We start from the raw sequence: 18,944 nt of genomic DNA on the forward strand, positions 1-18,944 counted from the left end.
ACACCCAAAATGTCACCCGCCAGTTTAGAACCACAGGTGCACCGCCAAAAACATTAACTTTTATTCCCTTTTGGAAAACATACTCCCACAAGGTCGCATTTAACAACGCAAGCCTAACAAACCACATATTGTTTTTTTTTTTTTTAATTGCTGAAGTTAACGATTGATTTTCGTTACCAAAGGCGCCGGCGCATCGCAGATTGCAACACTATTTTGCTGTTTCTTGTTTTTCATTACACTGACGTCAGCACTCTTAACGTGAAGTTCTCACAACCTTATGTAATCATTGTTTTGTGTGTTTTCTTTCTTCCGTCGCTTGGAACTAACCGACAGGGTTTCTTTCGGTGTTTTTTCCTGTCGAACCCACCCCTCTTTCCCTAACACGACCGAGTGGTTATAAGCTAGTTCATAAGCCCCCCTCGACTCGTACCACCAACGTTTCCCCCCAGTCGTGTTTACCGACTCATTTATGCAATCAGCATGTTTATCTGCCGAAATGGGCTCCATCTGACTGAGATTCATGATTTGTTTGTATTTGTCTCTGACACAAAAACATTACTAGACTAGACTTTGAAAACGCGACGAAACAAACAAGGATAATAAATACAATGCGAAAAAATATGTCGGTTCAAAATTCCGAGAGTTTGTTGAAGACTGAATCCCTGAAACCTTGTCTCCCGTACATTTCCCGTTTCTTGTCTTGACGATCACAAACAACCGATCTCGCTATAGCGTTTTCGACGTCATTGTTCGATTGATAAGTCTCCGAACTCTCTCCTCTCATCCGTTTACTCTCGTCAAGGTCAATTACGTCGAAATCGCTTCCGCTGTAGCGATTTTTAAGGGCGAGTCGTTCTGACTCGTAACTCGGAACGGACTGAAAAGCATTTGAAAGTTGTTTCGTGAAGTTCACATGTATTTATGGGAGACAATGCCAAGGAATAAAATAATGTGGCATTTTTTTGTTATTCACGCCTAACACGGGAAATCCCGGGATTTAAGCAATTTTATTTCGATCCCAATTCTATGGTCTATAAGGCATCTGATTTATTAATTTTGATATTTTATTTGAAAACGTTTTGAATTATGCGCAAATTAAGTAGAAAGGTAAACAAACAAAAATTGTAAAGTGCTGCATGTTAAAAAATCTTGTTCTGACAATCCCGATCTAGGAACTCGAGAGATCTCTTCTCAAATATTTTTCAGAAAACTTTACCAGGCTTTTTGAGACAGAACCGGAAACGCTTTTTTCTTTTCCATCGGGATCGCCTCGAGGTGGAATAAATATTTCTTCCGATTTCGCCGATTCGCTACCTTCCAACTTCGACCAACGACGTTTGCCGACCTCGGAATTCTCACTCACACTGAAGAACATAAAACCTTGAAACTGTTTTTAGAACCACGCGTTTTAGGTGTTTTCGAATCTATTTTTACTGCAACCATGAAAATTAGCAACAAAATTATGTTTCTACACTACTACGATTCCAGATTTTTTAGTGCAGTGTCGACCGGTTTAACCCATTTTCCAGGCAGGCCTTCAAAAGAACACAAAAACGTTTTTCTACTTATTAACCCCCTCACCCATAACCCTCACCCAGTGGTGGGATCCAATTTTTTCTGCTGGTTTTATCACAAAAGTCATATTTTTCAGCCGGTTTTATCACAAAAGTCATATTTTTCAGCCGGTTTTATCACAAAAGTCATATTTTTCCGCCGGTTTTATCACAAAAGTCATATTTTTCAGTCGGTTCTATCACAAAAGTCATATTTTTCAGTCGGTTCTGTTACAAAAAGTCCATTGACCGTAACCAGTAATGCTAACCGGTTCGCTGATCTCATAAAATTTTGTGAGATGGTTCTATGGAACCGAAGCGAACCAGCTGAATCCCACCACTGCCATCACCCCTCAAATCCCCGCAAACCTGTCTTTGGTGTCGACCGATGCCACATCATAACAGCAACACCATTTGAAAAACGTCTCGAGCATGTTTGGCTTGTTTTCCATTTCACTTTTATCTGCTGTTTTTAACAACTCAGCTTGACTGAAACAACAGCAGATACTTCAGATACAAGGAAGTCACATTGAAATTTTATTTATGATTTGATGAAACGAAACTTCCGCAAGGTTGCTTGGCATTTTGCGGTCATTATTAACACAACACTCACGACGCATATAGGACCGTAATCATTTCAACACTTTCGATTTAAAATAAATTTCCGTGTACCCGAGTTCAAGTTTTATTTTACATTCGTATATTTATCTCAGCGCTTTCTTTGTTGCTATAGCTTTTACACATATAAATCGAAACCATACGGTCTCCTGTACCATTAAGACAATTAAGCGTTTCACACAGGCGACAAATATCTTATCTTTGAAACCAAATTTAATCAGCAACCCAACAAACATATATTTGCAAATAAAAAAACGCGACTTAACTTCTCTCTAATATTAACCTACTACGCAATTTTAATAACATTTTACAACTGCGAATTTGTGACCTATCATCTAATCATCCATGTTCATAATTTGCTTGATGAGCAAGCGGGTAAACTAAAGGTTGCAATTAAGGGTCAAACAAGAGAAAATAGTTTTGAAAATAAGGTATTCCTGTATCTTACAGCACAAACAATTACGTTATGCTTCGCTGTGCTGTAAGCTGTGCTATGCTCACGTACAAACCGAAACTTGCCAAAATATCGCAGATATAAAATATTGCGCTGTCGGTCTCTCGCTCTACAATGAACAGCAGCTAACGGGGCAAGTTTGCGCACGAGCAAATTGAAACAAAGCAGGTTATCAGGTCAGCCAGGAACCACGTGCGTCAGTGCCACAACGAATGGGGAATAAGTCGAGCTAAACACGTCATAACAGCCGCTCACCTGTCTAGAGAGCCCCGTGAGTCAGCCATAGACTGATACAAGGGTTCCTGCCTTCTGTGCATGTCCAGCATCACATCGCTCATACGGTATTGGGGCCGAGCAATGTAATTGTCCGAGTAAACGATTTGGTGGACTTTTGACATCACGCTCGCCTGTTCACAAAACTTACATTACAACTTAATTGTGTGTTTCAACATATTTGGTTGAAGCAAATAAAGCGACTTTAGAGCAATACTTTCTTTTCTTGCGCTGTTATTATGACGAAGCAAATTTATTCGCGTAAACTAATAGCGTAAAAATGCATCACCTTTTTATAGCAAGTCAAATAAATCAACAAAAATCAACTTACGTTTATTGAAGACCTATAGTCTCATATTCCTCAGCTAAACTTGAAGATATTTATTACCTAAAAATATTCCTGTAAGTTATATAGAAATTTACTTTACGAAACTTTTTTGTGTGTTTAATTTTTATTTCAGCTGAAACTGAATGAGTCGATGGCCAAGTTTAGTTGAAAGCAATTTGGACTTTGCGTCGTGATTCACGCAAAAATCCGGTGTGACCAAATATTTGCATGAAATTATTATGAAGCCTGTTTCGATGATGACTTTGGAACGAACAAAACGAAACACTGCAAATAGAACAACCTGCATCGATTACTTTTGGTTTCATGGGAGGCAACTACTACTTATTCACCACTTGCAGTTGCCCCTGAATCATTACAACGCACACATACGATGCTAAAAAGTACATCACCGTTCTTACGGTTCCCTGTATAGCTTAGTAATAACTTGCTACCACAATTTCATGCAACTTGTGTCGGACCAATCAAGTGCCTACTTATAATCACGTGCCATGTACTCGGAAACGTGTTGTTTTTGTCTCAACTCGAAACCTTTTCTCACTTCAAATGTCACGGCAGGACCAGATAACTACTGGTTAAAAGATGGCGCTCGAAAATATACATGGTAAATCTTTCTATTTTAATGCCTTCGCCTCTTTACCCACAATAACAAGCATTTATTTTTAGTGTAAAATTTTCGCCCTCCAAACCCATTCGAGTTTGTTCGTTTTATTTTTATCCTAGGGGGAGTTGATGACCTGCTTTTGCTTCAACCCATGAGGTTCCACTGGGTCGAAGAAATGTCGCTCAAATTTTCTTGCTTAAAGAAACGCAAGTTTTAGAACCTACATCCAGGATTATTAGAACCCACATCTGTGAAAACACAAGGTAGCGCGAACCACCTGGCCATCTTGGTAGGTCGAAAGCCCACAAACAATATAACTGTAGGCTACATTGTATTTGCAAATATTACTATGCTGGTAAGTTTCTTACTTCACCAGTTTAGGCAAAGAAGAATTCCTTTTTTAAACAATTTTGAAATTGTGATTCTAGTTTGATAGAACTTTGAATCAAAGTTTTGCAACACAACATGTTTATGATGTCTGTGGTAAAGAAACAATCTTTAAACCGTCACGCACGACTGCTTGTGCTGACGCAGAAATATTTCATCTGGCGCGAAAATTTGTCTTCATTGCGTTTTGTGGCGCAACCTCACTTTATTTTGTTTGGTATAAAACTGTTTTTTAGATCGTGTTGTGTCTGAACGAATCTTCGCGAGGTTCTAATCAACATGCCGGCTACAAGGAGATCACTGCGTATCATTGATAATGTCAATCAAACGCAGAATGAGGTATTTTGTTTATTCTGTTTCTGTTGTTGATTTACTTTTGTATGATTGGATGTTATTAGATTACTTTCGATTTTTAATGTTTTGAGCCAATTTTTGCAGCAACCATTAAAAAGGATTTCTGTCAAACTTCAAAAGCTTGGAGCTGAAACAAAGGAAAATCTGAAAGTCAATCGAATTGGAAGAAAATCAAAATCGTCCTTTTCAGACAGTGGTATGTAAAATATAAAACATTGTTTTTAAAGCGAAATATCGAAATCATACTTTCCATTGATACAATCTGGTAGCACCCTCAAATTCCTCAATACTTTGATGACAAAGAGATTATTTCACCAAATTATACAAGGAGTTCAAAACCTAAGATAACTGGAGTATAAAATAAAACTAAAGTGCAAAAAACGTTCAAATAATAAAATCACCCGCCCAGGCCAGATGTTTACTAAAAATCCTAAGAATGGATTTGAACAATTGTGACGATATAAAAAATAGGGTGTGTTTTTGTTTGTATACTTTCTCTGTGTATGGGTATGTTTTTGTTTGTATACTTTCTCTGTGTATGGGTGTGTTTTTGTTTTGTAGCATTTTATATATTCTCTCTTTGTGTAGATGTACAAAACAATTCTCAATCAATTGAAGTAGATGATTCAGATTTGAGTAGCGATGAAGAGGTTGGATTTTACTTGTTGTATCATTTGTTTTTGGTTTTCAGAAAAATGTATATAGTTAAAAAACAACAAAAGAAAACAACTTTGTCAATTTAGGTGCTTAGTTAATTTCTTAAACTTGAAACAGTGGACTTACACATTCTTTGTTATTGTGCCATAAAATACCATAGGTAAACAGGAGCATAGGTCCAAAGGTTACTTAAAGGGCCTAAAAGTTACTTAAAGGGCCACAATCTGTGTAAGGTTGACAACCACTGGTCTGGGGCAAATCAAAATTGTTCTCCTGAGACTTTGTCTGCTTCTGTAGGACGCAGTTGAGAAGTTGCAAAGACGACGCCTTGAAATTGAAAAACACAAACTTGAGGTAATTCAAAAGTTGAACTTGCATCAAGCGGCATTCGAGTTGAAAGCTTCAATCAACATTAAAAAGAAGGTGGCCGCGAGGTCCAAGTTGCCGGCAAGTAAGTAGTTTGTGAACCCATGATTACTTATCCCTGCGGCAGTAATGTGTGTGTGAAGAGTGGGAGTAGTTTTAACAATTGTGAATTGCAGGATTTACTTCAGAAGAAGTCAAACATGAACCTGTGAGGAAATCGCTGAGAATCCAAAACATCCAGGCGTCGGAAGCAAGCGAACATGTCATTCACACAATGGAACACACATATGAAGTAAAATTAATCGCTTATTGTGGGTCCCCTTCCCTGAAGGGGACACATCTTGATTTCACTCTGTTTTTTTTTCTGCCAAAGCCAAAGCGTTTCCATGCACTTTTGGCATGAAATCTTTGGTGGATTTAAATGAAACTTTCACAGATGGGAGATATAGTTATGTAGATGTGCCATCCGCTTCGTTTGAGTTAATAACCCCAGTATTTACCCCGCTAGCCCCCAAAATGTAAAACGTTTTTGCATGTTGCTGCGCACCACAAACGAAAAAAATCTGTGGAGTAACAGTATAGTAAAGGTACCAGAGAATATGCTACTTGTGTTTGTGCATTACTTGGAAGGCGTTTTTGCACATGCCAGTCAGAGGGGTGTTAACAGTCTTATGACGTCAGATGTGTTAACAAATGTTGCTAAAAACACCTCTAGTGGCCAGAAGTTTAGACATTGGCCGATTTGAATAAAATTACATGACTGTTGATTGGGTCATTGTAATTTCATATTTTTTACTTTTGGGTGTAGAACCCCAATAGTTGCCCCACTAACCCCCTAAAATGGGTGAGTTTTTTAAACGATGTCGGAAATAGATGAAATTTGGACAGCTTGTAGAATTTGTCATTTATAGGGTCAATTGTTGTGTTTAACCCCGTGGCCCCAATATTACCTCTCTAGCCCCCTAAATTGGGTGAATGTTTTAAACAATGTCCGAATTGGATAAAATTTCAACAGTTTATAGAGTGTGCTATTTATAGTTGTCTATTGTTTTGTTCAACCCTTTGACCCCAACATTTTCCCCACTAGCCCCCAAAATGGGTCAATTTTTTAAACAATGTCTGAATTGAATAAAATTTAGACAGCTTCTGGAGTGTGCCACTTATAGGTGTCGATTGTTGTTTTACCCTGTAGCACTATCATTTACCCCACTACCCCCTACAATCAGGTGCAATTCGCAATTAAAAGGAGCTGATTGTTGTGTTTAGCCTTTTTTCTCAGACAGAGAAAAACCTTGTATGAATGGAATGAATATTCATAACTGTAAGAAAGTTTGTTGTTGTCAGATAAAACACAGTGACTGGTACCGAGCGTAAATAAATATGCTATTTGGATGAATGGAATGAAATTTGAATAGTTTGAAGTCCATACAGCATATTTATTTATGCTCAGTACCAGTCACTGTGTTTTACCTTACAACAACAAACTTTCTCATAGTTATCTCTTGAAATGCATTATTTGCAACTTTGTAATTGTGGGGACCCATGAGTTTCTGCCTGCAGAAACAACCAATGTTATAGAAACAGTAGATAATATGGGACCCATTATAAAACAGGTGTAGGAAATATAGTAATGTTTTAAAGTAGGTTATGGTGTATATGCAATGGCAATATGTCCTTAGCCACCCTTCTAGTTTCTATTTTTTTTTGTAAAACCAATAGTGATGGGATGAGTACCCGGTAGTGGTATCGATACTAGACTCGGTATCGAAATATTTAATCTCAGGGCAGTTTACACCATAAGAATACAGTCAACTTTTTGCCAATATTTGCTTCGGACAGCACAAAATCAGGAAAGCGAGTTCTGCAAGGTTATGTATATTTTGATGCGCTATCATGTGGAGATTACATTTTTCTGCATGTGTTATGGCTGTCTGTTCCCCGGCCATGGCAGATAAATTAGACAGTAGTATACAACTAAGTACAACACTATACTTAAGTACTCGGTTTCGAAGGTATATACATGTGGTACTCATACTCTGTATCGGTACTCGCTTCAAAACCTGGTATCGTCCCATCACTAAAAACCATGTGCTTACCAACCGTGTGCTCTATCTTTAATCCTGGGTTTTCGACAACTTTTGAAACTGTAGACACAAATAGGGAAATTAATGACAGATAATACACCACAAACTATTGACACATCTTAAAAAATGAATATGGGCCAAAAGCTCCCCAATGTGTACATTTAGTCCAGAATATAAATATTTATTTGTGCATCTACATGTTGTGTATGTTTGTTGTCAATTTGTATCTGTGTAGTAACTGTCTGTTACAGGAGGAACGAAAACCAGTTGGTGAATATGATATGGTTTCGATCGGGTTCGAAGAAGATACAGAAGCAGAACTGAGCAAAGATGATTATTTGACATTTATGAAAAGCTTTTCTGACATGAAACCTACTTTAAGTTCCAAACCTCATTCTGATTCAACCATAAAGTAAATCATAGTTTTCATAATAACCACTTTATTGGTTTCATATGTTTTGTTTAACTAGATTTCAACTTGAAAAGGGTATTTTCCACTTATAAATGTAGCTGATTTGTTTCCTTGAAACTTTGCAGTGTTTCAAGAACTAAAGTATGAAAAAAAAAATTGTTTTGTTTCAGACACATAAAAAAGCTGAAAGTCATTGCGTCTGCTGGTTGTGCTGTTAAAAAAGTTGTGATGAAAAGGATTTTTTCAATGGCATTTTACCCTGGTTGTGAAAGACTGTTGCTCGCAGTTGGATGCAAAACTGGTACTGTCGGCTTCTACAACATGGTAACTGAGTTTGTACAGAAAAAATAATTTGTTGTAGTGCAGGATAGGGTTGGTCTTAGCGCAGAAACCCTGTTTGTGCCGTAAATTTTGTTTGACCAATCCCAAGTTTTAGAAAGGTGTAGGTGACTTAATTTTACGACAAGGACAGTTTAAAATGTTTAAAAAAATTTTCAGAAAGAAATTTTTCATGTGCTTGTCGGAATCTCAACCAATTGTGTTTCGAAACAGTGTGTACTGTCTGCAGCTTATCATTTATTGGCTCTATATGCTTTTAAATTGTGTTTGTATTTCAGCAAAACCCGGACAAAAATGAAGGAGTATATTTGTTTTCAACTCACACCCGTCCTGTAAGGAACCTTAAGTTTTGTCCTTCACATCCAAATATGTTGTACACCTGCAGTTATGATGGAATACTTCGTGCCTCCGATATGACAAGTGGAATGTATAAAGAGGTAGAAGTTTTACTTGAGAAATTTTAAGTCCTGGGATTCTGTGATCTATTTCCCAATTATACAAACACTTGTTTGACAGGTTATTGTTAGTAATATGTGTTTGTTTCGAAACAGGTATAGGATGTAAGAGTTGCAAATATATTTTCGGAGGGTGAAACATCTAACAAACTTGTAGCTACATAAAATTCAGGGAATTTTAATTTATTCAGTTCACAATAGTGTAAAATATGTTCTGTAAATCTATCCTTTTCCCGTTAGGCAGTTATAGACAATCAAGAAAATCCCCCAACAGCTTTTGACTTTCAATCCTTATCCGGTGATGTTATATTGTCTGGAAGTTATGATGGTTCGGTGGTGGTTACTGACACAAGAATAAGGTAAGTTTAACATTGGCCTGGAACATTTCCTGAACTCCTGTGAAGAAAAACTTCATGTTTTTGAGATGCAACATGTTATATGTTGTTTGAGTACTTTTTGTGATGATAGCAAAACCTTTCAACGGTTCTGGATCCTAACATAAGGTTATTGATTCTCCATTAGGTGGGGACCACCTTTTGAGACACCAATAACTTGTTTTGTTATTTGTGTGTGTATGAAGTTCGTTGTGCAGCTATTTTCATTGGATTGGTGATGATTGTTCAAGTGCAATTGTGCTTGCATATTTTTTTCACTAAGCAAATAAATTTAACTCGTAAAATGCTATTTTTGTTGCAGAGAAAAAACAGTGAACACATTTGAAGCCCACAGCAAGAATATAAAATGTGTTTCTGTTCATCCTGTGAAGAGGGAATATTTTGCAACATGTGGAAACGACACGTAAGCTTCAGGAATTATTTGCTAACTGTGTAGTTGGGTTTAAGGGTCGAAACAGTGTACACAGTCTCCAGCTGATCATGTATTGACTTAATGCTTTGATATTGTGTTGTTGGGTTAACCTCCCATTGGGTCCTGGTTGGAAATTTGCACTTTACTTCAACAAACAAAAATCCACTTTATCAGGAAACTGAAGATATTTGACATGCGGACGGTGACCAGTAACCACTCAAAAGCACTGGCTGTTGTTCATGAACACGGAAAATCGATAGACTCTGCATTCTTTTCACCCTTAACTGGAAACAAAATCCTCACAACCAGTCTTGATGACCGACTAAGGTCAGTTTTGATGGTTTAGTGCAGGGGTGGGGAACCTGCGGCCTAAAGGCCACATGCAGCCTTCCAAGTCAAAATACATTTTTAGGATGTTGGGACTACTGACTGCAACAGGCGCAGAAAAACTAGAGCCAATAGTCCCATAGTGCTACACGCAGCGATTTCCGTAGGACTACCGGACGGCCAAGGTTCTACAATCTTAATTGAGTTGCAAAAGAACAATTGTTTGCGCATAATCGAATGTCTTAAACTCGTCTGTGATGTCACAAGGTGTTCTTAGATCATTGATATTTGTAAACAAGCGAGATTCTAGTATAAATAAATCCATAATGTTGTAGTGAAGGTGAAAATGCAGTCAGGAATTTTATTTAGCTTCGACAGTAAGTCCTACAACACAATGAGGGAATAACAAAACGACCATTCTGCAAGTCAAAAGGTTAAACAGCACTGTCAATGGCCTGGGAAATAGTCTATGCGGCCTAACGAGTGTTGATAAACTGTTTGGTGGCCTTTACATACAAAAAGGTTCCCCACCCCTGGTTTAGTGTTTTCAAATATCACTCCAAATGAACATCTAAATTTGTTTGCATTGTAGCTGCCTCTCTCACTACCGTTATTCTGTGCTTTCCTACTATGCAACAGCATATTCATATTTGTGTTAGGTAGCAGAGCGTGGTTGTGAATTTTCTACAGCAAACACTACAAGCAATAATACTTTAAACTAGAGTTACCAAAATATGTGGGAAACAAACATCACAAAATTGCTTTAAATTTTTAAAATTTCTTTTAATTGTTCTTATTATTATTTATCCCCAGGATTTATAACACAAGTGAGATGACTGCTTCAGCTATTCGAATGCAAACATCAGCGCGTCACAACAACTTTACTGGTCGATGGCTGTCAAACTTCCAGGCGTCGTGGCACCCGACAAGAGAAGATTTGATCATCGTGGGAAGCATGGCACGGCCCAGACAGGTTTGTGGTGTTAATGTTCAATAGAGATCACTGACAATTTAGTTACTGCAGTACTTGGACCCAAACTATAAATGTTCTGTTGGGTCAAACATAGAGCATCTCATGTTAATGCCCGATTCATTGTGACACCATAAACAGGTCCCAGAAGTATGCACTTTTCTACCATTTAACATAATTAAAACAGTTTTTTTTATACCTTTTCGAACACAGGTTGCTAGCTGGACATGAATATTCAAACTTAATGCTTGACTTATTTCATGCGACTGCTTGTCCAAGCAAAAACAGCAATGCTCGGTGCAGAGTACTCGGATGCTGGTTCTGCTTGGCCCATCCCTAGTTGCACTCAGTTTTGGAAAATGCACAACTTACTTTTTCGAATATAAATTCACCAAACTGTTCACAGATTAAAACCTTTACATGAAATTGTATCAAGGCTACCCTTGCATGATCTGGTGTTAATAAAACTTCTGTGTTTTTGTTTAGATCGAAATACTTGATGAAAATCTGAATTGTGTGATCCCTATTTCTGACCCTGATTTAAGTTGTGTTTGCTCACTCAACTGTTTCCATCCAACACAGGATGTTATCTCCGGTGGTAACTCAGGTGGAAGAGTTTTCACATTCGGGCTCTAGATAAAAATTTGTGCCAAGTTGTAAAAACTTTACTGTTGTTTGTTCTAAAACCTTTTCTTTAATTTCTTTTTCATTTTGTTCACATCTTGGTGCCATAAAACAAACCATCTCTAAAACCAATATTTTTGTGGACTTTTGTGCTAATATTGTAAAAACTTTTGCTAACATCTTAATGCCATAAATTGTACAGACAAGCATAAAACTTGACATCTCTGAAACTATTTAATGTTTTTGTCAACTTTGAAACTGTTTCTTGTTGTGACATTAGCATAACCTCATTTATCAAGACTTTGCAATATTTATGTACAAACCCATGTATTTCTTTGTATGATTGTACTGCTCTCTCTCTTCATTATAAATATAAATCCTCCTAACGTGTTTAATGTGGTTTTGTAAGAAGGGTATTAAGACATTATATAATGCTATGGCACATTTAATACAAAAATAGTTCTCCACGATAAATTGTAACATTTGCAAACATTCACAGTAACAACAGAAATTTGCTAAATGCAACCAACCCTTGGTACAGTTCTACACCTGACAGTAAGCAATTAAAAGTCATCATCAAAATCATCACTGTATATTCCCCCATCCCCTTTTTCAGCAGTTTCTATTTCTGAGGTCTGTGTGAGAGTTTTGTCCAAGTCTTTTGTGTTTTCTGCCGGCTTAATTGCCATCGAGAGAGCTGCAACCGACTCATAATCAGATTCAGCACTTGAGTTTGAGTCTGTGTGGCTTTTTGCTTGTTTTGAGCGACTTGTAGATGGAGCACACTCCACCTCAGAATGTGGATCGCTCACAACATTATGCCCTTCATCGCTAATGCCTGATTTCGACAGTTGCCTAACAGATCGACTTTCTACAGTAATGTCTGCACTAGACACACTTGGTGGGTGTGAGGGGCTGCCGGGAACTGGCAGCAGAGTTTCACTGATATCTGTTGAATACTGATGCTTTGTGCTACTAGTTGGATTAATATTGTCAACTTTGTCATTGTGGAGTGATGAAATACTTGTGACAGACGGTGACGGTTGAAAAGTCTTCCTGCCAACTGACGACAACATAGTTGAATTTCCTGTGTATTCCATGTCGTTTATAGTTGATTGAGCAGTGATTTCTGACACTCTGCTATCCTCCTTGTACATTCCTTGCGATGTGTAGGTGCCACTATGTTCGAATGAGCTGGTTGTGTTCAGCATATTTGACCTTGAAGGAACATCCTCCGACATTCCAAGGTCGCGACGTAGTTTTACAAGCATACTTCGCATTTTGGTTTCATCCAGTTCGTGCTTATTGCTTTGAACGTGTCGCTCCATAGTTTGGTGGAGGATTCTGCAAATATTTAATGTTTTAATCAAACAAGAACAAATATCACATGGTCAAGTTTTTTAAACGCACATTTTTTTAGATGTAATACATTTTTACCCCTTTATTAATACTCAAGCTTTTCTGCGCCACAAACAAATGTCTGAAACAGAGATAACATACACATCTGAGTAAATTCCTCGTGCCAAAATATCATTTGTGATCTCGTTGATGAATGCAATATATTTCAATTCTTCCTCCTCTGCTTCGATTCTTCGCATTGTCTCGGATTTTTCTGATCCACCTTGTATTCTGAATCAACACAAGTCTTTAAGTTTTATAACAGTTTTAATTAAAAGAGCCAAACAATCTACCTGATGGATGGTTTGTTCAATACACTTGTGTGTAGCCACGTTCTGCTGCTATTTCTTTAAAAAAACAATATGAAAGAGTGTTATACATGCTTCATAGGGTGGTGTAAACGTGAAAAGTTTTTCAACATCTGAGATTGTATGTTGTTTCATTGCTTAATTAGGAACAAACATAAGAAAAAAAACAATTATTGGCAGAGAGTCCAGGCTAAGTCTTAATTCAGTGAAATACCTGCTTGGTGCCTTGGAGCGTTTTTCATCCAGGGACAAGCGCTGCATGTGCTCCGTTTGTTCTTCTATCCACCTTCGATGGTCTTCATCTCTAAAACAAAATTTCCATTACTATCTCGTTTAGCTAGAGCGAATTAAACATGCAGTAAATGCCACATCACTTATGGAGCTAATTCGATGCTATTCGAACCGAGAGAGCTGGAAAGAATATGTGACAATATGATGACACACTTAAATATCATGATCAACAACAATCACACTGGTTAAAACTCTGAATTGGAAACATTTCACCTAATTTCTGACCTTTTTGGATTACAACGTTCATTTTGTGACATATTTTCCATTATTTCGTCCACAGACATGTCAACAAATTCATTAATCTGATCCTGGGCATCTTTTCTTGAGCACTGCTTCTGTTTCATTGCAAGTATAACACACTGTTCTGACAAACACTTGGCAAACCAACTGCTTTGCTTCATTTCTAATGTGTAGTGTTTACGCAAAATATGCAGCAGATTCCGGGAACATTGTTTCAACTCGTTGTCCCATTCCCTTAAAAAAGCGCACCCCAGTGGCAGACCTGGTGGAGTTAAACTGATATCAAGCGCTGGTGGTATCGTCCTGTCATCAATATGACTATTCACAAGTTGTAGAAACATCCCAAACTTCACCTGTTTCTTCACTGCCTTACTTAAGCCACCAAGCAATCCTTTCATCAGCTGACTTTGCTGGTGTTTATTGCATGGTGTTATCTCTTCCAACTTAAATATTCCCCGCTTTGTACCTTTTACTAAAGGCATGTCTGAACATATCATTTCAAGACGGTTTGCAGGCAAAATGAGTTATCATGCATCCACTCAAGAGTATTATTACCTCACAGATTAACTAATCAATAGCTCTTATGATGTCACAAGCATACTGCATGCCCTTGTACCAGTCAGTTGATAGATTGTAACTAAGCATTCACACTCCAGTTGTTTTAAAGGTTCCATTGGAAATCTCAAGGACATTTAGTTGCCACATGTATACACTTGACAAACCATTCAATACTACACTTGTGTTTATTACACAGTCAGTTTGAGCCAGATACACTTGGTTTCAAGTAACAAGTGGTGTTGATGTTTTTAATAAACCTCTACATGGTTGTATTTATGATTTAAAGGAAAAAAGGCAAATTTAACAAAATAATTATAGCCTATATGGTATCGCTTCTTTATTTCAAATAACATTACAATTGAACTATCTGAAAACATAAAATCTTTGGGACTTACCTTTGACTACTGTGAGAGCTTTCCAACTTTTGTATGTTGTCTTCTGTCATATTATCACCATTACGTTCTTCTGCTTTTTTACTCTTTCTTGGAGTGACCACAGGTGGGGCATAATGCTTTGATTGGGACAAAAACGACTTTCCTTTTCGCTTTTTTGTGCGTGGAGTGAAAGCAGAATTGTTTTTGTTGTCAAATTTTTGGCTGTGTCTGTCCAAATAATCGCCACTGTACGTCACATTCATAACTCCAGGTTTAGGGGATTTCGATTCTGTTGTCTTTTTGTTTTTACGGCTGCTTACTGCCGATTTACCACTGCGTGAACTTGAGGATGAACCATAGTCATCCACCCAAGATTTAGACAAAAAGTCTGTTCGGTCTGTTGGAGTTTTATTGAAATCAGCGTAATTATAACTTTTGCTTTCAAGGTTTCTTGTTTGTTTTCTTTCTGCAGTCTTCGAGCCTTGATGCTAAACGAAAACAAAATTATGTCAAAAAAGTAGATCCTATCACTGATATTTGTAGATGACATTTATATATACGCCTTTTCTTTAGACAAAATATACGACAACATAACCAACAGCATGTAGCCATGTTTAGCTTGTTCACTATAATTTGTTTTGTCCTGCTCTACTTAATTTGTACTTATAGCTTCCTAACTATTGTAGGGATTCCAGATGTATGACATTCCCAACTAACAATATGAATTGTTATATTTGCAAAGACTGACAAAAGTTTAATCATCAAGACTTTCATATTAAAATGTGAGATCAGTGCCATGTTTAGTGTGTTTTGCTTTTTCAACAAGCATTTATTTACCCTCTGGGAAGCGTATCCATTAGAAACTGTTTCGCTGTATGGAGATGCTTGCGTCTTCCTTATAAGGGTTTCCCGCTTCAGTTGGTCTTGTTTCTTGATGCTCATTGAACTCGATTTTGGTGGTTTCGAGTCGATAGCGGCTATAATACAACATTATTATGTTATTAACAAACCCAAATTATATGCATGAATATAAATGTTAATTGCTATTGTAGTGAAGCATGTTGTCATTATAAAAAAACATAATAATTCATGCTGTCATTACTAGACAGGTCAAGGCATAACAAGAACTTTAATATAGTAGGTTTGTTCACAATAATCACTATGTACATTTTATAGTTGCCAGATTGTAGTAGTGGCTCGCCATTTGATCTTGGATCAAGTACTGAGATGACAATTTGTTGATAGTCGGCTTGAATGCTGAAACACAATGTTTGATTATATATGAACAAAAAAATATGTTTGTGTCAGTTGGGTAACAAATATAAGTTCGTTTTAAGGCTAGAAAGAGAACAGGGGATTAATTTTACTTGAACTGTGACCAACATATTATATAATTGTCGAGCAACAATATACTTACGACTGCTGTTTAAAGCCATATGTCCCTTCATTTGTGTTGATCTACTGGACGACCTGCTGTTCGGGCGATTCATATTATTCACCATAACTTATAGCAACAAAATTCAGATTTCCGACCACAACAAAATTAACGTTTTTGAGGAAAAACAAGTTTTCCTAGGTTTCGTAATTATTCATAGTATGCTGACACAAAGTAAATACTTTATCTTAATTTATAAGGCATTATTTACTTGGTTACCACAGACGCTATTTTTCGCATTTTACGTTCAAACATTTAATGAAGTTGCCGATAAACAAACGATTTTAGTAAAATCGCTTGTACGTAACATCGATCACAACTTCGGTTTTCCCTTATCTTCATTTTTAAATAACAAGCGAGATAATCTCATTGTTTAAAAATGTTTATCGATCGCTGATCTCTGCGCAAAATTATCTTTTAGTTCGAGAGAATTTCGGTTAGGCGGAGAGCAGTCAACCGTGACAAAAGAAAAAAAGAAATTAGCGACAACACATGGCAAAAGTAAAACCAAAACAGATATTTTTGTTTGTGGCAAAACAAGTGAAAAGTACACATGATTAAATGTACCGCAAGTGTGTTTGCGTATACTTTTATAAAACCTATTAGCGTTGCTGGATCTAGAATTTAATAATGTATGAGCAACAATAGCAAATTGATTAAATAAATATGAGTTTAGTTAAATTGTGTACTTTTGTTGTTTATGCAATATCGTGTTGGTTAAATTGTAAAGCTGATATGGTTTTGTAAAAGCAAAGAGCCAATAAATGATAAGAAAACGTTATGATTTTGCCTGGTAAAAAGTGTTTTGTTTGGGCTTTGTTAATTCTAAATTGTTCTATTTTAAGGTGATTGTTATGTGGTATAGACAATGCAGTTAACAATGATATACAGATCTTGCCTGCAAACCCTGAGGTTCCATTCTAAGTGCTACTTGTCGTTCATGCATACACCTATAAAAAGGCAATATTCTGAATTTGTTCCTCTTGAAGAGACTGAAGGCATTAAGACTTGGTTAAAGCCAGAAGGTTACAACACTGGGATCAGGGTTGCAAATGGTTATGAATATTTTGGGAAGCACCCCAGCAAAACCTTGTGCCCCTTGATTGTGAAAGATCCACAGAATATAACATGGTACTCTTGTGGACCAACAGTGTATGATGACACTCATATCGGGCACGCTTGCACTTATGTGAGGCTTGATGCAATTCGTCGTGTTTTAACCAACTTTTTTGGTTTTGACGTAAAAATGGTCATGGGCATAACCGATGTAGATGACAAGCTGATTATTCGGTCACAATTACTTAACAAAGAAATGCAAGCCATGGCACAGCATTATGAGATCTTATTTCAGAGAGATATGTGCTTGCTTAATGTATTACCTCCACATCAGTATGTTCGTGTCAGTGAGATTATTCCTCACATTATATCCTTTATTGACAAACTGATAAAAGATGGTCATGCATATGCAACTCCAAAAGGTGATGTCTGGTTTAATACAAACAAGTTCACTGATGTTGGGCGTCTCAGTAGAATGTATGAGGAATTTGAGATGCAGGAAAATCCATGGGTTGCCAAGTCACAGCAAACACGGAGTAAAAGAGATTTTGCTTTGTGGAAAGCTGCCAAGCCCAGTGAACCTTACTGGGATGCTCCGTGGGGTAAAGGGAGGCCAGGTTGGCATGTGGAATGCTCGACTATAGGAACACTTGCTTTCGGTAGTCAGATCGACATTCATTCAGGTGGTCGCGACTTGTGTTTTCCTCATCATGAATGTGAATTGTTGCAGTCGGAGGCATATCACGGCTGTGATCAGTGGGTCAATTACTTCTTACATACTGGTCCGCTTGTGCTTAAAGGGGATACCTCAAAAATGTCCAAGTCATTTGGCAACACTATACTTGTATCAGACTTTTTGCAAAAGCACTCCAGTGATTTGTTTCGCTATCTAGCTCTGTCTACTTCATATCAAATGGATTTAACATACACAGAATTTGACATATATAGAATAGGCAAGCAAATTCGTCGTAGCTGTAACATTTTGTCCAAATGTCACAATTACATCAACAAAGGTGGAAACTATAATATAAATACAGCTCTAATAACGGAAAAGACAAATCTAATGGAGACCGGATTTATTCGATTGTTGCAAAAGAACTTTAGAATTCCTGTTATATTGTCTATCTTAAGACATGTAGAGTATCTGCTTGAAGAATCTCTAACTGATGTGGAAGACACTGATGTCCAATATCCTAGTGAAGTGGGTTGCATCCAACGGGCTACTTCATTTATAGAGGATGTCTATCAAAAACTGGGATTTGTTCACATGAATGGCAGAACACGACAGGTTGATGGACAAACACATCAAATAATTAAAGTTAATCTGGACTTTAGAAGAAATGTTCGCAATTTTGCAAAAGAAATGTTAAAATCTGGAAACCAGGAACAAAAAACAAAAGCAATGGAGTTGTTAAGCGAAAGTGACAAAATGCGCTCTAGTTTAAATAAACTTGGCGTTACTGTTAAGGACGACTATCATGAAACTATTTGGACATACACTGAAAAGGATTTTCGAGCATATTAAATATTTGAAACAGTTTGATTTGTTTTATTTATATGTTTTTGTTTGTGACACATGTTTTTGTAAATCCATATAAACATCTAAGGTTTATGTTCGATTCATAGAAACTTTTAAACAAGTGAACAGTCACAC

At 37.1% G+C, this 18,944-nt stretch overlaps 4 protein-coding genes across 5 annotated transcripts; 2 read left to right on the forward strand and 2 right to left on the reverse strand.

Moving 5' to 3' along the window:
* Positions 1-512: 512 nt before the first annotated feature.
* Positions 513-2,728, reverse strand: LOC145231328 (uncharacterized). Its single transcript, XM_080096335.1, has 3 exons — positions 1,923-2,728; positions 1,217-1,364; positions 513-877 (listed from the first exon to the last, which is right to left on the reverse strand). Exons 1-3 carry the CDS (start codon positions 2,003-2,005, stop codon positions 629-631), a joined length of 480 nt encoding a protein of 159 aa, XP_079952461.1. The 5' UTR covers positions 2,006-2,728; the 3' UTR covers positions 513-628.
* Positions 2,729-4,392: 1,664 nt separating this feature from the next.
* Positions 4,393-12,020, forward strand: LOC145229817 (WD repeat-containing protein 76-like). Its single transcript, XM_080095151.1, has 13 exons — positions 4,393-4,574; positions 4,674-4,785; positions 5,178-5,239; positions 5,544-5,697; positions 5,789-5,904; positions 7,948-8,108; positions 8,279-8,432; positions 8,726-8,884; positions 9,143-9,261; positions 9,599-9,700; positions 9,884-10,036; positions 10,850-11,009; positions 11,493-12,020. The coding sequence occupies exons 1-13, from the start codon at positions 4,515-4,517 to the stop codon at positions 11,640-11,642; spliced, it is 1,662 nt and encodes a 553-aa protein (XP_079951277.1). The 5' UTR covers positions 4,393-4,514; the 3' UTR covers positions 11,643-12,020.
* Positions 12,021-12,062: 42 nt separating this feature from the next.
* Positions 12,063-16,556, reverse strand: LOC145229802 (spermatogenesis-associated protein 7 homolog). Of its 2 annotated transcripts, XM_080095131.1 has the most exons (8): positions 16,217-16,556; positions 15,967-16,056; positions 15,637-15,776; positions 14,821-15,287; positions 13,551-13,640; positions 13,322-13,375; positions 13,131-13,259; positions 12,063-12,974 (listed from the first exon to the last, which is right to left on the reverse strand). In XM_080095131.1, exons 1-8 carry the CDS (start codon positions 16,299-16,301, stop codon positions 12,194-12,196), a joined length of 1,836 nt encoding a protein of 611 aa, XP_079951257.1. In that variant the 5' UTR covers positions 16,302-16,556; the 3' UTR covers positions 12,063-12,193. The 2 variants fall into 2 exon arrangements, with proteins under 2 accessions (XP_079951257.1, XP_079951266.1); XM_080095140.1 differs by lacking the exons at positions 14,821-15,287; positions 15,637-15,776; positions 15,967-16,056; positions 16,217-16,556 and adding an exon at positions 13,853-14,603.
* A 429-nt stretch (positions 16,557-16,985) lies between these two features.
* On the forward strand, positions 16,986-18,935 carry LOC145204766 (cysteine--tRNA ligase, mitochondrial-like). Its single transcript, XM_080077364.1, has one exon. The coding sequence runs from the start codon at positions 17,103-17,105 to the stop codon at positions 18,813-18,815; it is 1,713 nt and encodes a 570-aa protein (XP_079933490.1). The 5' UTR covers positions 16,986-17,102; the 3' UTR covers positions 18,816-18,935.
* The last annotated feature ends 9 nt before the right edge of the window (positions 18,936-18,944 follow it).

The sequence above is a fragment of the Phallusia mammillata genome, chromosome 1 (genome assembly GCF_965637545.1).
Source record: "Phallusia mammillata chromosome 1, kaPhaMamm4.hap1.1, whole genome shotgun sequence".
In the NCBI taxonomy this organism is placed as follows: domain Eukaryota; kingdom Metazoa; phylum Chordata; class Ascidiacea; order Phlebobranchia; family Ascidiidae; genus Phallusia; species Phallusia mammillata.

Coding starts and splice junctions, on each gene's coding strand:
- LOC145231328 (XM_080096335.1), bottom strand. CDS start 2,005: ATGGAAAACAAGCCAAACATGCTCGAGACGTTTTTCAAATGGTGTTGC. Junction 1,365..1,922: donor TCGGTCGACACCAAAGACAG/GTTTGCGGGGAT, acceptor TATGTTCTTCAG/TGTGAGTGAGAATTCCGAGG. Junction 878..1,216: donor GTTCTGTCTCAAAAAGCCTG/GTAAAGTTTTCT, acceptor AATGCTTTTCAG/TCCGTTCCGAGTTACGAGTC.
- LOC145229817 (XM_080095151.1), top strand. CDS start 4,515: ATGCCGGCTACAAGGAGATCACTGCGTATCATTGATAATGTCAATCAA. Junction 5,698..5,788: donor GAGGTCCAAGTTGCCGGCAA/GTAAGTAGTTTG, acceptor TGTGAATTGCAG/GATTTACTTCAGAAGAAGTC. Junction 11,010..11,492: donor GCATGGCACGGCCCAGACAG/GTTTGTGGTGTT, acceptor GTTTTTGTTTAG/ATCGAAATACTTGATGAAAA.
- LOC145229802 (XM_080095131.1), bottom strand. CDS start 16,301: ATGGTGAATAATATGAATCGCCCGAACAGCAGGTCGTCCAGTAGATCA. Junction 13,260..13,321: donor TTGAACAAACCATCCATCAG/GTAGATTGTTTG, acceptor GTGTTGATTCAG/AATACAAGGTGGATCAGAAA. Junction 12,975..13,130: donor CGAGGAATTTACTCAGATGT/GTATGTTATCTC, acceptor AAATATTTGCAG/AATCCTCCACCAAACTATGG.
- LOC145204766 (XM_080077364.1), top strand. CDS start 17,103: ATGCAGTTAACAATGATATACAGATCTTGCCTGCAAACCCTGAGGTTC.